Genomic DNA, 19,921 nt, shown 5'->3' on the forward strand with positions numbered 1-19,921 from the left:
GACATAATATCAAGCTACTTTTTTTTCCTTTTCCTTTATGTTCCTCCTCCCCTCTTTTCTTTAAAAGATAGTCCACAATACATATAACTGGAAGCAGCTGGCATAGCAAGACCTTCCAAGTATACAGCCTTCCCACTTACTTTTAGGCATAGTCAATGTGTGCTTATTTGGAGAAAAATACCAATGCACCATGTCTGTAGAATAACTGCTCCATCACCATAGTTTATTTTACACACAAAGGAGATGAATGTTTTCAGTGTTAATATATTATATCAAAACACTTAACTTCAGACTACATTTGCTTAAACTGTAGAAAAAGTCTATTAGTCCTTTAAAGCAATGCAGTCAATTTTCAAGAAATTGCTATTTTTCCCACTCTTGTTGGATTATGTATGCCAACACTAGTAGTAAAAATTACCACCAAAGACCTAAAAGCAAAATAAGGTAGTTTATTAAGAGGATTAAAACAAAACCAAAGAAATACACTCTGTTTTCTTTAGAAATGCTAACAATATTAAAAAAAAAAAAGGCAAAGGAAAGAGTAAAACTGTAAAGAAGGTGTGTCTATAGAAAAATCATGAACTACTCAGGCCTAACATGGAAGGTGTTAAAAAAAAAAAACAAACAGTGGAGGATCTTACTTAAATGCTAGGAATAAAAAAGGCACGCTGAAAGCCAACGTTTGTGACAGCAGAATTACAGGTTTAACTAGTTGCTAATGACTGAAGAGAGGAACTATACTGAGAGAAATACTGAATAGTATATTTTAGCACATAGAAACAGAACATTTAAAAATATCTGCAGTAAGAGAAATAGCTATCAGGATGCATGATCCAATTACAAAGGCAAACAAAGCTATATAGTTGCATCACATGCTTTCTTTCATTCCCTTTTCCATCCTGCTCTTTGAAGTCAGCTTATTTACTTTGCAGCGGAAAATTTTCTTCCACAGATTTTTGCCTTCTTAATTGAGATACTGAAGTAATTAATTGCAACAGGTTACATCTAATTAGAGATTTAACAGCCTAGGGCTACCATCTGGCTTACTGAACTCCAAAGGCCCACCATTTTAAGAAGTAGTCCCTTTTCCACCCACACATCCTTAAATTTGGTTAGCTCCTAAGAGGCAACAAACCCAAAAAACTTCTAAGTCTTTTGAATCCTTTGGTGTCATAAGCTTACATGTATCACAAGACCTATTCTCACTACCAGATGTAGTGGTGCCAGAGGCCAGCACACACCTGGTTTAAGTTAATCTTACACAGTAATTTGCCTGTGAAGAGCTTCCTACACATGGTCAACAGGCAAAAAATTATTCCAGTCCTCCTGGACAGATTTTCTTTGTGCTACACAAGAACTAAGTGGCATTGGCTAATGTTCCTGCACTTTTTATGTATGGCACTGTTGTGTTCTATACCCTGCAATCACTTTTAAATAGGATTTCACGAGGAAAAGTCTTATCTCCTAACCACTATTTTTCCAATACAAGATTACTTTGTTTATATTTATATATATCTAAAAAATAATAAAATATATATATATATATATTAGACATTGAAGTAATACAAAGAGCTCCCTAAAGTACTTCTCTAACATGCTCATACACCACAAAGGAAACCTTTATGAAATTATTCATAATCAAATACTAAAACAACTTCCACATCCTGCAGCATGATGTTCCCTTTAAAAGCTGTGGTTCAATATCAATAGTAAAATATAACAGTAAAACCTTCACAACATTTTCAACCTTCAAGTTCCTAAGTTATTTATTCAGGAGGAAAATGGAGAAGTAAAGCAACGTTTCACCCACTCTAACAGCATGCTCTCACGAGACAGTACAACTAGATCTTTTACTTTCACGTACTGCCACACTTTATCCTCGTCCTGCACTACTTTCCTAGAGCAACATACACTGAACTTTAGGATGAGGACCAAAAAGGGAGGATGAAAGATCCTGGCAGAGAGAAAGGGAAAAGAGAATACGGCAAGCTGCACAGCACCGAGTACATCAAACTTGACTAGTGCGCTGTACTGTGAGTACTTTTCTTTCTATTTTCTCATGTTGGCTCTATTGGCTTCAAAAATCCTTATTTTGCAAAATGCAAAGTTTTACAGCAGCTATCATGCAATTCTGGATAACATGAGACAGGTTTTTAGACCATAGAGAAAAACGGTTGGGTAACAATCACATGAGAGAATGAGTAGTTCATAGAGTTAGACAGCTGCTGAGTTGACATAGCCAAACAGTTAAATAATAGCTGAACAGGAGGAAAGAAAGGCATACGAGGATAAGAACATGGGATAGAGGGCAACATGCTACGTAGTTGACACACAGAACCTGTTCCTGTTTAACACTCAGTGCAATGTCAACTCAGCATTCAAACACTACTTAAACAATCCTCCAAACAAGCTTTACAATGTCCACCTACAGTGTTTCCTGGAAAGACAAACACCAAAGAAATTATAGCACGCTCTTGTCTTAGACAAACACAGTCCTGAGAAACAAGAGGAATTGCAACCTTTTCCTAGTAACCACTGGCAGCTTAACAGCAAAATTCAAGTAATCATCTTTTCCAGAGCATCACTGAAACCAGAACTTCTGTAGTACTTGCACAGTTTACTTTTTGGAATGGGTTTTGTGAGCCAATATTAACTAATAAAGTAATTTTTATATAGTTTTTGAACAGGTCTTTGAGCAGAACAGTCTCCTGAAGTTGTATATAATTGCCTTGTTATTATCCACTTAGTATAGATTCTGTACATACTTCAGTTATTTGAAGCTACACTTAAAATATAGCTGTGGCATATGTTATCATACAGAAATTCCTTTGCATCTGTTTGTTGTACAATTTTTGACAAAAATGTATGGGATCTGAAAAACTAAGTTACAGGAATTTTCTTATCACCTTCTGACGTGACACAAAAAGCACTTAGCATAATTCAGAAGGCCATTGGGCTGAAAAGCATATGTATTAAATCACTTGTCATCTCTTTTCCCCAACTTGAAATACAGTTAAAAACTGTACTTAAACCTGTATCCAACTCTTATCTGACTACATTCTCTAAAACATATAAAGAAATAAACCCCAAGAGAAACCTACAACATTCGTTGCTTTAGTTTATTTTTCGGTCGTCCAATAGGTTTTGCATATCGTCGCCTTATTTGGGCAGCTTTCTCATGAAGCAGCTTTCTCCCTTTCTTCTTTGGTCTACAGACCTGGCAAATCCACATCCCTACACAAAGGAAAAAGAGTTTAGTTGTACACAGTTTATCTAATCTGTACTGCGTGCGTCTACCATGATACATGCCAAGTATATACACAGTCAGCAAATTAGCTCTTGAACAGGACAGAAAGAAGGGGAACTGGACAAAAAAACCTGATCCACTTCTACCCGTTTTAAAAGCAAAGTGTTCAAGGAAAAGGCAAAACAAGAGGCAACAAGGACCACAGAAAACATTATAAGCAAATGGGCTCTTAGAATTTCTGTTCTAGCTTGTCCCTCTGTAAACTACCTAGATCTTCAAACACAATTAAGATAGGGGAAAAAAATGACATGTGTGTTACAAAGCAATCTACGTTAGGGCATGCTGAAGAACATATCAGATCACACCTAGGTATGTTTGTTTCAATCTACAACAACTTGAATTTAGCACCCTTTTAACATTAGTTGGCCATGTTTACACACTATTGTAGGTAAGACCGAGGAGTAGGAGGGAAGGAACTCAAAAAAACTCTTTAGTGTAACTTTAAAATTAAATAGGCAAAGCCATAAAGATGTGAGAGCAAAAGTGTGGTGCTGTATATCAGAAATCTAGAGATCAGGAAACCTGAAGACAAATGCATTATTTTGTTTGTCTGTTTTTTCAATTACTCTTACAAAAGGCATGAACGATAGCCTCTTCCATCTGCTCTAAGGATTTCTTTGTCAATATATATACTTCAAACATTTTAACAGCCTGTCTAAAATTTCACCTTCAATAGACTGGCCAACAACACATTTACACAGTGAATTTATCTGGTCAACTGAATGCACACCTTTATTATTTTCCTGAGAAAAAAAGTCCTCACGTAATGACAAAGTTGGCTTTGACATGAATGAAATCATAGTGTTTATCATTAAAAAACCCATAACAAATCAGCATGCTCAAGAGGTTTTGGTCACTTAACGTAAGAAAAGACTGCAAATGGGAAGTAGTATCATGGAAAGGATTTTCATGATCACCTTTTGGCATTCGGGATAGTGGTGGGTCACAGCACTCCATGTGGAACCCTCTATCACAGGAGTCGCAAAAAAGCATGTTATCCTGAAGGGTGGGCAGGGATGAGGGGATGGAGAAGAGGAAGAGGAAAAAAAGACTTAATACAGCATTGCTTGAAGTTGTACATCAATTATTTGTATTTGCACATGTGCTAATTATAAAGCTACTATAAACAAAGAAAAGTCAGGTAACACTCAAATCTAACTTACTGCATTTTTGCCTTGGATCCTACACGCACTGCATGTCTTGCATTCAATGCACTGCCATCTCAAGGCCTTCACATTTGTTGTTAACTCAGGACAGAATTTCAAACATGATGGATGTCCTAAAAAAACCAAAGTGTTTAAAGCTTGAGATTTAGGATTGGTTAGATTGATTTTTAAGTTCAACAGGATGTAGCCGGCACCACCAGAACCCTGCAAGCACCAGCTGCTTTCAGGATTTTGCTACACATTACTTAACTCACCTACTACTCCATACAGAGATACAGAATAACTTTCATGAAACCCATTCTCAAAGACAGATACAAAACTGATTTCTACTGTAACTGACACCTGTGAATGGCCTACACAAGCACCTAAAACTGAATTTTTATTTTCACTATGTTATTTCCATAGCATATTAAACTGCCATTGGTTCTGAAAAAAATATTTTTACGAACTTGACCCCACTCCCCTTCTTAGCAGCTCAAAATAAAGAGAAAATATTTAGATAAAACCATATTAGTTGTTTTTCTAAATATACTAAGTATCTACCAGAGAAACTTCATAGTCAAACTATATGTGTTTTTCCAATTTATTGCTTAATTATATACAAAGAAAAAATTTAGAGCAATAAGAAGGGAAAAAAAATTAATCTGGCAATCGGCACAAGAAAAGCTTATTGCAATGGAAGATTTAAAATTGAGGAGGTCAGGGGCTTGTAAGTAGTTGAACTACTACCTCCCATGAAACTGTATTTTATTCCTTAGCAGGACCATCCTCTTTTCGCAGCAGCCTTGAAGGCCTACATGACTTTTCCAATTAATAGAATACACCAGACAACTAAACACATATAACACCTTAGGCAATACTGGCAGTCATTTTTTCATGTCTTCAACAACCTCAGAGTGTACCCTTAATCCAGAAAAGATAAAAGCACTGCTAAATAGGAAGGGATAAGCCTTCCCAGGGAAACACTTTTTGACAGTATTATATTCAGAGATTATCAAGAACATCAACCCACAAGTTGTCAGAGATAAGAATCCCTGATGCCATGCTGCACTTATAGATGGCTGCAGTGATGTGGTGCACATGAAAGGTGCTTTCTTCTCCCTGTCAGAGTTGGGATGCACGCTTTCTTCTAGTAATGGCCTAGTCACGGTGATTCAGACTTTCTCCAGCGACTGTTTCTCAGTCCAAGACCGAGCTAAAAACACTACAAATAAGAACACAGTCTAATCCATGAGCATTTGTTATTTTTGTCTTCTAATGGACTGAAGCATGAAAGGCAAAGATAACTGACGGAATGCAAAAGCCACTTCAATAAGTGCAAATTTCAGATTTAACTTCCTTTTATTCCATGTACCCAAGGCTTAATCCACTTTTTGTTATTCTCAAAATAAAATGCAGGAATATAATCTATTAGTGAAGAGCAATCAGTAATAAACTCAAAGAGTAGTTTCAAAAACAAAGCTGTTGAAAAAGCATTGCCATTTGATTCTTAGCATACAGCTTAAGATATATCAACTAATTTTTGTGATTAAAACAGAGCATGCACTTTAAGTAACTATTTTTCTTGAACATGACAGATATACTGTAACTGTACAGCTGAGTTCAATGATACACTATTCCCTTCAATAAAACTTAACTAAGAAATAAGAAAAAAAGCTCCCTAGAGTGGTTGATATTAGTAATCAATATCAAAGAAAGACTTATTCCATCAACCATGACTTAACTATATGAACACATTAAGTGTAATCATAACCCAATCACCTCCATGTAAGTATATTTAATTCCAGTTATCTACCCTGCACAGAAGTGATTTATTTCAAGGAGCAAGAAAGTTGCAGTTAAAATTGTTCATTTTAATTTTGTTTTAAATAAATAACTGGGAAGTATAAGCATTAGAAACATCCATTCTCACTGGTTGGTAACCACTGGTTGCACAGATTAGGTGTAACTGTGTTACTTTATTTCTCAGTTATCTACCAACGCAGCATTTCTCATTCAAGCAATTACACAGCTTAATACATTTGTTAATATCCTTAAGTGCTAGATTTTATTATTGGACAAAAATTCAAGAAAAAATCCCATTGGTATTAAATATGAAGATTTTTTACTGCAACTCCAAGTCCTTGAGCCACAAGTAACTAACAAGAAGCTGGAAGGGTGCAAATAGGAACCATCACTATACATTTTTCATGTTCTTTCACTGTCCTTCCTAGGTATGGCACTAGCAGAGACAGCATAGAAATTTTTAGATTTCAGAACACTATATGGTATTGATCTATAACAGCTGATAATACTTACACTATTAATTTTAGACCAAAGTGACACTGCAAATATAACAATAATAAGTAGAGGGTAATGCCTCCCAGACATGAAGTGGTAAACAATACAAGTTTCACTTTTAAAAGGAACTCTGTTTAACTACTGTTCGTAGTTTAACAGATTTCTGTAGCCAATTAAACAAAGTTACTGTGCCCTTCATTGATTTTACAGCTAGTTTCTTTAAATCTGAAAGAGTTGAAGGAAAGCATGTTTTGGGCTTCAAAATTTGCAGTATTTCAGCTCTAACTAATCTAAACTGAAATAAAAAACACACTATCTTTTCCATATCCAGAAGCTGATAAATCTGCCAGGATTTATCAGCACTAGTTTGAAGTGTTTCAGCTGGTAATTTCTCTTGGTTCCATCACTTGACTTTCTTTTAAACCTCAGCAGCATCAATATTTTAACGTATCGCACAAGCTTAGCAGATTACTGGAAATTTAAGACCTTTGAAAGCTGGCAATTTCCACCAGGAATACATATAGGCTTATTTTAAAATTAAACATTTAAAATTCATTCTTATCCATCCCTGTTAGAAAAGGTTAAGATTTGCAATACACTGATGTGGCAGAAATAGGTGTGATCAGGAAGTCAAAACTGAACGTGTCATTCCTTTGTGACTGAAGACTCCTTTAACCTGCCCACCTCACAAAGTCGAGCCTTGTTTATTCATTAAAAGATTTGATGAAACAACTAGTCTTTAAAAAGAACAAGCATTAGATCAGTGACTATGATTAAGTACTGTGCTAAATTAGTTATGCTAATATCTCCAGTTATTTTTAACTTTGATACAAATGCTGGGAACTAACGTATAATATATTCACACCAAAAAACCCACCTCAACTTGTGTTTGACAACCTTTCAGGTAAAAAGCATTATTACTATTTAGCTACAAGCAGAGATGGTCAGAGCACCTACCTTGGGGATGTACTAGGTTTTTCCACCTGCAGGTTTCTTAGCAATTCATTTTATCCAACTAGCCAACATCCTTACACAGACAGCAATAATTAAGGCAATTCCTATATTCCCTCATTACTAAAGCATATCCTAAATCTCATTTAGAAAGCAATCTCTGCACAGTTCTTTCCAGACACTTTCTGTCTCTACTCCTCTTGACCTGAGTCCAACGTCTCTGTTGTTCTGTTCTCTAGCCTCTCCTACTCATCTTTGATCAGTAACCCTCTTGCCTCCTCAGGATAATATGTGAAAGGACAGTACCCAAAAGTGTTCTATTAGCTTTTTTTTTCCCCTTTTAAAAATATTTATTATAGTTCTCCAGTCACTCAACTTTTTTCCTTCCTCTTTCTACAACTTAACACCCTCATAAAAAAATCTGTCAGCAGCAGCTCTTTAATTGCTTCTGCACATCTCGACTGGAAAAACAGAAGTAGAGTTTGATTCTAGTTCCCAAGCGTATTGATTTTTCAAAATCAAAAGACAGGGAAAAAGCGGAAGGGAAAAAAACCCCAGCAAAACAAAATAACAAAAACCAAGAGGAGCTATGTCTACTTTCGTAATGGGATTTGTTTTCTCATGTCTGACATCCCTCATCTTACTTCTTCAGAAAATGCTCTGTGCAAAGTGACATAGCGCTGCATTTCATTTCCACCACACAAACACTTTATCCTCCCAAATACCACAAAAACGTGCAGATATCCAGCTAGTTTCTACTTTCAGAATGCATAAGCGTTACCTGGAAAGACAAAAGCAACTTGACACAGAAACAAAAAAGGAAAACAGACATGCCAGTAGTGGGCACTGCAATTTAATCTCTGATCAACTGAACAATTTGCTTGCTGTGCACAACATGCAATTTCTTTTCTATTTGTTAGACAGCAAGACCAGCTTTGAGATACACTCCAATGTGCAAAATTACAAATCCAATTACAATAAAACTCCACTTGAGTGAAGTTTTGTTATTTATAAATGGCATTGAGATTGGTTTTTATTTTAGTTAGGCACCAGTAGCTAAAGTTTAACCATCCAGCAAACTGATTGGCAGTCTCAACATTTCATTCTTTATATCTAATACATCTGAGGAACTAATTAAAGATAATTTAGTCTTAATGAGGCAGAGAGAATGTATCGATGTTAATTCAAATAGAAGCTGATCCATGAAAGTCAAGACTTCCAGTTCTAAAGTGTCTCAGACCCACCAGGGGATTATTATACAACAGAAGAATAGCCAGTATCTAAGCTCACCTGATTAATGTAAGCTCTATGCACCAGAGTTTAACCAAGCACAAATCCTATTAATTTTCCAAATATCAGAAAACAGATTTGAAAACATAGGAAACCTATAAAGCACTAAAGGAAGACAGGTTAAAATCTACGGGGTTTGCTGTTGCATACTGGGGTGAAAAAGTAATTTTCTTACTTCAGAGTGTAATAATTGGTTTAAATGTATTAAAAAATACACTGGCTAAAATACAAAGTAACTACTGGGGTGACAGATAAAGAAGCACACAGACAAAAACATACCCTGATGAACTGAAAAGACATTTTTATCCACAGTTTTGTTTTTACTCTGTCTTGGGCACTATGATAGCTATCTTCAGCACACCTACAAAATGATGATACACATGGACTCCGAATTCAAAGATAACAAAACTCTACTTTCACTTCCAGCCTTCTCAAAGTAGCATAGTACTGCTTCTCTGCTCATGTCCCTCCCAAACACCTCCTTCTTCTTCATTCTGGCATATAAGCTGGTAATAATTCTGCACGGAACTGGAATGAGGAACTGATTAACCTTAATGCATTTCAATTATATGTGTTCCTCAAGCAAGTTTATATATAAGGTGCCAGCACAAAGGGGCAGCACCAAGCACTTGGGTATTGCAGCCTCTGACTTTAGGCAGCATTGCTATTTTGTCTTGGAGCTGGGATGGGATAGTGTACACTGCAAAGCTTTACCAAAAGTATCTCCCAGTGCAGCTGCAAGCTTTTGGGAGCAAAAGTATTTTTACTGTCACAGCTAAAGAAAAGCAGTGCACTTAACTCACAAACTGTACCAATTAACTCCTCTTCTACCATAGCTATTTTCCACATAGGGTTTTTTAAGAATAGGTAAACTGATCAGAGAATTTTCACATCCAGAACTATAGAGTTGCTTTAGAAAACGTTTTATGGCACAGAGTTGTGGTAGAAATTTATCCAAGTTTCTTACCAAATCCCTCTGTGAACCAGCAATAATCCAGGCCAAGAACATGCTTGGTATCATCCATGCAATAAGCTCTGCACAGAGTAAGTGTGCTACAATATTTCATGTTCCAAGTTAACCTCATTGCTCACTTAGGGGAAGCACCTGCATTAAGAACAGCCACACAGGCTCGCAAGAGCTGCTGCAGCACATCGGAACAAGGTACACACAATCAGTAGAGTGTCACTATCTTGTGCCTGACAAGTAACAGGTGCCCAACTACTTTAGTATGTTACTTGAAACATTGTTCAAATTCCCACTAGAGTAACAATCATTTTATAACAAAATGAAGATTTGCAGCAGCAAAGACTGCTACACAGTCTTTATTACTATGATTACTCCTCATCTTCTGAAATGTTGCAGATCTGTGCAAGCAAAATTCCTGATGTCATTTGATGTCACAATGCAAAACTGAGTTTTCAGAGCCAACACAGATCTCAAACAATTCCTGCATTTCACAAGTGTGGTTTCCCTATTAATTTACTCAGATCTGTACTTTAACATAAAGATGAATTCACACCTCTCATTTATAATTATCCTAGTTATCCAGATGACAAAATTTGAGAGAAAATAAAACAAAAACCCCCAATCTCTTCTACACACCCCACCCATTTCAGTTCTCAGTCTATGTATGTTCAAAGACAGGATGAGGCTCACAAGTTTAAAATATTTTTTTAAAACATACTTAAATATGAACATTTCTAGTATTTGTAAATTCAGCCAACTTACCGCTGCTGCCACAGTCTGCACAAGACAAGAGCTCTTCTGGTTTTTTTTCACGATTTGATTCTTTCGTTCCCAAACAAAAGCTACATATTGGGATGGGATCAGCTCGTGGCTAGATTTAAAAATAAACAGACAGAGTTAGCTAGCAAAAAAAAAAAACACACACAAAACAAACAAAACCCACCAGCCTCAGTGGCTTTTACCTTGTATTTTGTTGTACCATATATTAATTACTAAGACAAACATTCCCTTTGCTAACTTCGGAATAACAAAGTTTTATTTCATATTTTTATAAAAAATGTTATTTTATTTCATAAACCTTAAGTTGGCCTGTAATAAGCAACCCTGTGCACTAATCCACATAAATGTCTCCAATACAAGATTAGTGTTAACAAAAACACTATTCTTGCACACACAATTTCAACTCCATTACACATTCACTTGTTCTTCAAATGTAATAGTGCTCAAAGATCAACACGTAAACTGGTCTTTATTACAGATGAATATGGTTCCTTTATGAAAGAACACAAACTTATTAAAACCTCTCATATTTAAGACATAATTTATTACTTGGAAATCCAATACAACTCACACCTCCCTCTGCAACTACCATTTTAGGGTAAAAACACTCGATTCAACAGATCAAGGGTTATCCATTCCAGTCTGATGAGTCCCATCAGCTATGCTACACAATTGTAATAAAACCCCATGCAAATCTTTCAATGTCCAGAAGCAACACGCAGAGAAGAACTTCAGAACTGATACAAATTTATTTCCCATTCTCCTAATCCACTATGAGACAAACTATTAGAGATTAAATACCTGTTAAAGAGTTTCTGCATTACATTTTGGAGCTTTAATGAAACTACTTACCTGTAACATCCAAAATATTAATGTATTAATGAATATGTGGAAGTATCTGTAAGCAGGTTTGCAACAAAATTATATGCAACTATTTCTCCCAAGTGGGATACTCAAATAATAGAGTACCTTCCCAGACTGGCATCCAGCAGCTCATCTCACAACAACACATAAATTAAAATAGTTTCTTCTGCATTCATAGTTTCCAGATTTAGGTAAGAAATGCTGTTAGTTTTATATATCAGGATAATTATTTATTGGTTTTACCTTCATTTTACATTTCCGCTTTATGATGTAATACTTTGAAAGTTGACAGACTATCTTCACTTGACCTATAAATCTCCATTCCATTACAAATCTGGGAAGTGGGGAATGCTTGTTTTTAAGGGTATTCTCATGAAGGAATTAGCTGCATGTAGATATGCCCTTATTTCAACATAATACAAAAATATTGAAACTACTGTTATGTTACTAAGCTTCATGATCACCTTAAGCAGAGCAGTAGATTCTGAATACTAACACCAGAAAGGCAAATTTGTCCTACCATCCAAGAGGAGCACACATATCCTTACCCTAGCCTACAACCACTTCCATATAAATATACTCCAAGGCATCCTACTTTTTCTGACAACTTAGTCCTCACAAGGTCTGCTCGCTGTTCAACTCTTCACAATCCAATTACTGAAATACTGACATACTTGTGTACCCCAAAGAATAGACAGAAAACATAAGAGTTGAAGTCTTTTCATAAGTATGGAAATGTGTGTTCTCTTTCATTAACTACAAAAGGGAACTGCTATTACCTTTTATAACTAGTAGGAACAAACATCATCTGCACTCTGTCATATTACTAAGACCTCCATTATGGATTGTATGGATAGCTGAAATATTAAATTGTTATGCGGATAAAAAAAATTGTTTAGGTTATAAAACTGGCAGTTTTTTGAAACAGTCATTCTTCCAAAAAAAAATTATTGATGTTCTTTGTCAGTTTTAGCAGGATGGCATTGAATGAGATTAGTAATTCTATAGGTGGGAAGAGTTTTACCGATTTGCAGGATTTTTCACTTGTTAAAAACAAATATATATACAAATAAAATAAGATTAGTTATTATTCTTGCAAGATATCATAATTCAGCAGATCTGTCCCATAATTTTGCTTTTATCAGATATGTCATTGGAGTAAAATGATATTAACAAAAAAACCCCAAACATAAACATATCAATAATCAGCAGCAGAAAAATGGTCCAGAGCTCTCCAAATGCAACTTGTAGCATTGTGTGGACATTTCTTAACTGCTAGTTAAAAGTTTAATACAGATAATTTAAAAAGAAATATTATTCTTTTAGTGGAATCTGGTAAAATCTCCTCTTGGCAACCGTACCATTCTCCTTCCCTTTGATATAACAGAGCTTTAGCCATTTCAAAAATGCTCGCGCTGATAAATAATTCACAAAACATCACATATCATTCAAATCCAGGTCCACAATCTCATCTGTCTTTCCAAGATTATTTTTTTCTTGCTCTAGGAAAAGACATGGCCATTAGCCAACATTCATTTACTTCCCTATTTCAAACCACCACCGCCCCCCGCCCTTTTTTACTGAAGGTAAAATAAAGGACAAAGGTTGTTGGCAGTTCAGGGCTACAAAGACTGATGTTCCCATACCAAACCTCATCACAAAGAGCTCGCAAATCCTATCACTTTGCACACAAGTTTTCAAGGAACTCACAGGCTCCAACATATATTTTGAAGCCATTTACATTAATAACTGTATTACAGGGGCTGATCCCTTAACTACTGAAAGTTAAGAACACACACACATGCTTGTCAGCACAGTAAACAAAACGGAGTTTCTTACTATTTTAGCTTGCACAGTCAAAATAAAGCTAAATTCATACTGGCAGTATTAGTTCTGGCCCACAACTGTCTCATTTAGGATAAACTAAGGGGGTTTGGGGTTAATATTTTGGGGAGGTGGTGGGGTTTTTTGCCTGGTTTTCTAACTGTAGCAGAATGTAGGACCAAACAGCATTGCACCTCCTACCTTAATCTATGAGAATTCCAAAAGAAAATCTCTTTTCCTAGTCATTAGTTTATCTTCTAAAATATAGCCATCATATATAATTATCTTTTTAAAAACAATGATTAGTCTTCAGGAAGGTTAATTTTATTTCATCTCCTACAGGAAGTAGTATAGTCAGTTATTCAACACTGCAACATTTTATATCAGATGAACCAGTAATATTTTTCTTGTTTTTCACTCTCAGTTTAAAAGGAAAGTACCTTTTTTATCTAATATTTAAGAACCACATTAATATTTGTGTTACAAAACCTTTAGGAGTATGGTGTCTGCTCTGTCACTCAAGATAGGTCTGAATAATGCTTACCCAGCAACATACCATTACTTCAACAGAACTAAAGCTGAAAAGAATTTTTCATCCCTTTGATTCCGTGAACAAGGTAAGTCACAACTTGCAAAACCACTTAGTTTTTCAGGTCACTGGAAATTGTACATCCAAATTTAAAGGGCTGCCTTGTTCTAATAACTGCGTTTCCAATCGCACTGAGACCAAATTTACAGAATATTGATACCTTATGCCAACACACACTTGTGTTCAGAAACTGAAGCTTCAGAAAGAGCAGTCAGGCAACAGGATTTTAAAAAAAAAAATAAATATATACAGACATACATACACACACACACTTGAGCAATAACAGACCATCAACTCAGCACCTGTAAACAGGTTGGGTTTTTTATTTAACTTTCCCAGTAGAAATTGAACCATATTTATTTAAGCACCACACATCCAACTGCCATAGTCAATCAATCCCTTAAAACCTCATACATACAACCACTGCAGTCCATCAACCCTCTAGTGTTAAAACCATGTACTGTATCATGATACAGCACCACCAAAGCACATCACAAAAAAATAATTTCATAACATTAATAATTTCAAAACCATTCTAAACAATAATTGATTGTGATTATCCTTATGCTTAAGACAGTTTTCACTAAAAATTTTATGAATGTGTGCACACTCAATTTTGTTTATAGCTTCATCATTTCAATCACTTCAGAACATAAGAATAAAAACCATGTTTAATAAATTTGTGCTAAAGACTAAACGTAACAGAAACATATTGGTTTAGTGCCTTCAATAAGTGTTTCATTACTGATTAAAATGAAAAAACCCCAAACCACCAGAAACTCCACCAAAGAGTTTCAACTATTCAGCATAGATTACACATTCTGAAACATTAAGGACTCACTATCCTTACTGCTCTCAGTCTTTATATATTTTGCATTCTGACTGGTCTACAAAAAAAAAAAAAAAAAAAAAAAAAAATCATAAAATGGTTTGGTTGGAAAGGAGCTTAAAGATCTAGTTCCAAACTCCCATGCCATGGTCAAGGACACCTTTCACATCATCACTAATTTAGAAAGAACAACACAGTTAACATTAGTATTTAGTTAAACTAGTACAATTCCCATATTTACGCAAAGACTTAGAAGTCATTTATGCAACCAGCAAATTATTTTATTTATTTTAATGACTCCCAGCTATCTATTCTGAGAAGCTAACAGGCTTTGCCACTGCATAAAAGCAGTCCTTGGTGAAAATTCAGCTGGATTTCTGTTACCTTACATCAGAACTTGTCTCAAAACTCCAGCCCAAAATAACAATTTTTTTACCTACTGTAGTTTCCGGGCTTGTGGAATTTATATGCTTATCTGACTATACTTATAATTCCCATGAAATACTTAAAGCATTTAGCATGTTCTAACATCCCACCCCCAAAAAGTCACATTAGGTCCTGAAAAGTCTTACTTTTGAGTATGCCATTACCCACAACTATAAATCCCACTGAAAGCAAGATTACTATTTGCATAGTATAGCACTCTGAGGCTTTGAACAGATTGTCTGAAAACTATTAGGCATTAGCTGTGTACAGACAATTACAGTTTTAAGTGCTAGTCTCATTAAGTGTTACACACACATTAAAAGAAATTAAAAGTTTAGCACACACAAGAAATTTAAGTTTGACTAGTAAACCAAAAACCTCAACTGTTCAGTTTGCAACTGCCTCTCAATACCTTTTCAGAAACTCCTCAACACCATCTGACAACCTGGCGGAAGACACGTCCTTATTCATGACACACAAACATTAGATCTCCATTACCCTATTAAAAAAAACAGCATGCAAGTGATTACAGGGTTAACAGGACAGAGAGGCAAATTTTACTGAAAACTAAAACTGCCATGACCTTCAGTACAGGTCCACTGTTCTGATCCCAGCCTATTTACAGCCTTAGGAAGGACAGAAGCAGCAAGTTTCCTTTCTCAGAATACTAACATTTTCACAAAGTACCTTCATGGGCTATCAATGCTCTTTTTTTTTATCATAGTTTGAAAAAAAAAAAAAAGTCTTTGAACAAGAAATACCACCAGTAGCATCTCTAAATACTGTTTTTTTAAATATTAATACCGAAAAGCAAAAGCTAAATCAGTGACACGTACTGATTTCTAGTCTCAGCTACTGAAGCAGCTGCTCTTGGTCACAGGCAAGACAAGGCAACATGAATATTTTCAGCTGCAATCCCTTTACTGCACCCATTCTGTGTGTAATAAATAGAGTTTACTTTCCACATCTGAAAAAAAAAAAATCCATCATGTTTCTGGAACTATTTATTCTAAGTTATTATAAGTTAAACTGAACTCCAGTTTTTTAAAACAACTTCTAGTAACTGTCCAGTAGCTTCCATGTCAGTTCCACAGGCCCACAAAGCCACTAAGTCAAACGATGGTAAAAACTATCACTGCAGAAGTGTGAAAACATTAAACCTGCTAAAAACCTTCATGTAGCCCATGCACTCAAAGAGCACAAAGCAAAAGCCAGCCCAAGGACAGTTTCAAGAAAAGAGGACTGACCAGGGTGCCAACTTTCTTTATTTCACCTTTAGGTCAAGAAATTGCATAAATGGTATGTGTTGAGGAAGAACTACAGCCTGAAACTTCTCCTCTTCCCCACGAAGATTATCACCACTGCTGGAACACAGATTCATGTTTTCTTTTGCTCTATAAAACCGATTTCTGTACTACACAGTGGCTTTCTCTTCTCACAGCCCTCTCATAGGCTTTCAAAGGTTATATCTGTGTTGGCATTATGATATACAATGTAACTGTCACAGTTACATAAATTATCCCAAACCGATAGGTTTAAAATGCTCCATGTCCTCCTGGATTCACACACCCCAAAGCCAGAGTAACACCAGATTTCAGAGTTCAAAGCACATTCTTACAAGTCCATGATCTCCACTTTGTGTGCACACCCCAAGCAATCAGCCGATGACTGCCGAAGATTGTAAGAACACACATAGGAAGATCGTCTCTCATATAATGTTCTTGAAATATCACCTTGAAAACTCGAAATCTCACTTCTATTCTGCACACCTTATGAGGTGGGAAACTCGTGAAAGTGAATCCAAATTGATATATTTCTAGAGTTAACAGCGGGAAGGGAAACACTCTCCCACACCAGCCCATAAGAAATCTACAGTTCCTTAAATAGATTTAGGAACTCTATTCACCTGAACACACCAGTGTTTCTGATTGTTTGGTGGGTTGGTTTGTTTTGAGTTGTTTTTTTTTTCAACAAAAGCCGAAAAGTGCAAACCAAAAAAAATTTTGCCTCTTGCTCCCCCCACCCAGAAAAATATGGCCAGGCCTACAGTGTGATCTTTCATGCTTAAAAAGTTCTCTCCTAAAGTGTTTTAACTCACTCTTACAGGAAAATACATCATCTATGTCCCTGGACATGATGTGTCCAACTTGATCACAGCTCCCCATGTGTCTTTGTGTGCCTCAGTAATAACTTCAGCAGTCCTCAAACAACACTACTGCTGATGGAACTGAATAGCAAAAAACTAATCTGCATCTTCATAAAAAAGCACTGTACTGAGGAAGACATGCATAAAATCACATACACTTATAGACACGTTTCTAAATACAGTTTCTTTTTTTATGTTACTAAAAGGAACATTCCTGCTACCTCTTCCAATCTGGGAAGCAATACTACCTACAATAGAGGAACTTGCAACAATTACTGCTTAGAAAACAGAATGCAACTTCAGGCTTCAAAAGTCTCTTTTCCTTGAAATCTGAAAAAGAAAATAAAAGTAGAGTTCCATTTCAAAAGACTTCTGTTGTTTCATCAAATAATACAACATATTAGAAACAAAACCAAAACTGACTTCAATTTATTACTGTTTGGAAGAAAACCACTAAGAATAGTGGTCTGCACAGTGAATATTGACCAACATGCAGGGAAGAAACCCTGATCAAAAAAAAAAAAAAAAAAAAAAAAAAGAAAAACCACAAANAAAGATGAATTCACACCTCTCATTTATAATTATCCTAGTTATCCAGATGACAAAATTTGAGAGAAAATAAAACAAAAACCCCCAATCTCTTCTACCCACCCCACCCATTTCAGTTCTCAGTCTATGTATGTTCAAAGACAGGATGAGGCTCACAAGTTTAAAATATTTTTTTAAAACATACTTAAATATGAACATTTCTAGTATTTGTAAATTCAGCCAACTTACCGCTGCTGCCACAGTCTGCACAAGACAAGAGCTCTTCTGGTTTTTTTTCACGATTTGATTCTTTCGTTCCCAAACAAAAGCTACATATTGGGATGGGATCAGCTCGTGGCTAGATTTAAAAATAAACAGACAGAGTTAGCTAGCAAAAAAAAAAAACACACACAAAACAAACAAAACCCACCAGCCTCAGTGGCTTTTACCTTGTATTTTGTTGTACCATATATTAATTACTAAGACAAACATTCCCTTTGCTAACTTCGGAATAACAAAGTTTTATTTCATATTTTTATAAAAAATGTTATTTTATTTCATAAACCTTAAGTTGGCCTGTAATAAGCAACCCTGTGCACTAATCCACATAAATGTCTCCAATACAAGATTAGTGTTAACAAAAACACTATTCTTGCACACACAATTTCAACTCCATTACACATTCACTTGTTCTTCAAATGTAATAGTGCTCAAAGATCAACACGTAAACTGGTCTTTATTACAGATGAATATGGTTCCTTTATGAAAGAACACAAACTTATTAAAACCTCTCATATTTAAGACATAATTTATTACTTGGAAATCCAATACAACTCACACCTCCCTCTGCAACTACCATTTTAGGGTAAAAACACTCGATTCAACAGATCAAGGGTTATCCATTCCAGTCTGATGAGTCCCATCAGCTATGCTACACAATTGTAATAAAACCCCATGCAAATCTTTCAATGTCCAGAAGCAACACGCAGAGAAGAACTTCAGAACTGATACAAATTTATTTCCCATTCTCCTAATCCACTATGAGACAAACTATTAGAGATTAAATACCTGTTAAAGAGTTTCTGCATTACATTTTGGAGCTTTAATGAAACTACTTACCTGCAACATCCAAAATATTAATGTATTAATGAATATGTGGAAGTATCTGTAAGCAGGTTTGCAACAAAATTATATGCAACTATTTCTCCCAAGTGGGATACTCAAATAATAGAGTACCTTCCCAGACTGGCATCCAGCAGCTCATCTCACAACAACACATAAATTAAAATAGTTTCTTCTGCATTCATAGTTTCCAGATTTAGGTAAGAAATGCTGTTAGTTTTATATATCAGGATAATTATTTATTGGTTTTACCTTCATTTTACATTTCCGCTTTATGATGTAATACTTTGAAAGTTGACAGACTATCTTCACTTGACCTATAAATCTCCATTCCATTACAAATCTGGGAAGTGGGGAATGCTTGTTTTTAAGGGTATTCTCATGAAGGAATTAGCTGCATGTAGATATGCCCTTATTTCAACATAATACAAAAATATTGAAACTACTGTTATGTTACTAAGCTTCATGATCACCTTAAGCAGAGCAGTAGATTCTGAATACTAACACCAGAAAGGCAAATTTGTCCTACCATCCAAGAGGAGCACACATATCCTTACCCTAGCCTACAACCACTTCCATATAAATATACTCCAAGGCATCCTACTTTTTCTGACAACTTAGTCCTCACAAGGTCTGCTCGCTGTTCAACTCTTCACAATCCAATTACTGAAATACTGACATACTTGTGTACCCCAAAGAATAGACAGAAAACATAAGAGTTGAAGTCTTTTCATAAGTATGGAAATGTGTGTTCTCTTTCATTAACTACAAAAGGGAACTGCTATTACCTTTTATAACTAGTAGGAACAAACATCATCTGCACTCTGTCATATTACTAAGACCTCCATTATG

The 19,921-nt window shown here is 35.6% G+C and overlaps 1 protein-coding gene across 1 annotated transcript in view; it reads right to left on the reverse strand.

Moving 5' to 3' along the window:
- KAT6B (lysine acetyltransferase 6B) overlaps positions 1 to 19,921 on the reverse strand; it is a 117,824-nt gene that overhangs the window by 43,945 nt on the left and 53,958 nt on the right. Inside the window, exons 3-6 of the mRNA XM_017807186.1 lie at positions 18,197 to 18,305; positions 4,471 to 4,586; positions 4,225 to 4,306; positions 3,102 to 3,234 (exon numbers count right to left, since the gene is read on the reverse strand). Of these exons, the coding sequence (XP_017662675.1) occupies positions 3,102 to 3,234; positions 4,225 to 4,306; positions 4,471 to 4,586; positions 18,197 to 18,305 (440 nt within the window). The remainder of the gene's footprint in view (positions 1 to 3,101; positions 3,235 to 4,224; positions 4,307 to 4,470; positions 4,587 to 18,196; positions 18,306 to 19,921) is intronic.

The sequence above is a fragment of the Lepidothrix coronata genome, unplaced genomic scaffold, assembly GCF_001604755.1.
Source record: "Lepidothrix coronata isolate B3197 unplaced genomic scaffold, Lepidothrix_coronata-1.0 Scaffold17, whole genome shotgun sequence".
NCBI classification, from domain to species: Eukaryota; Metazoa; Chordata; class Aves; order Passeriformes; family Pipridae; genus Lepidothrix; species Lepidothrix coronata.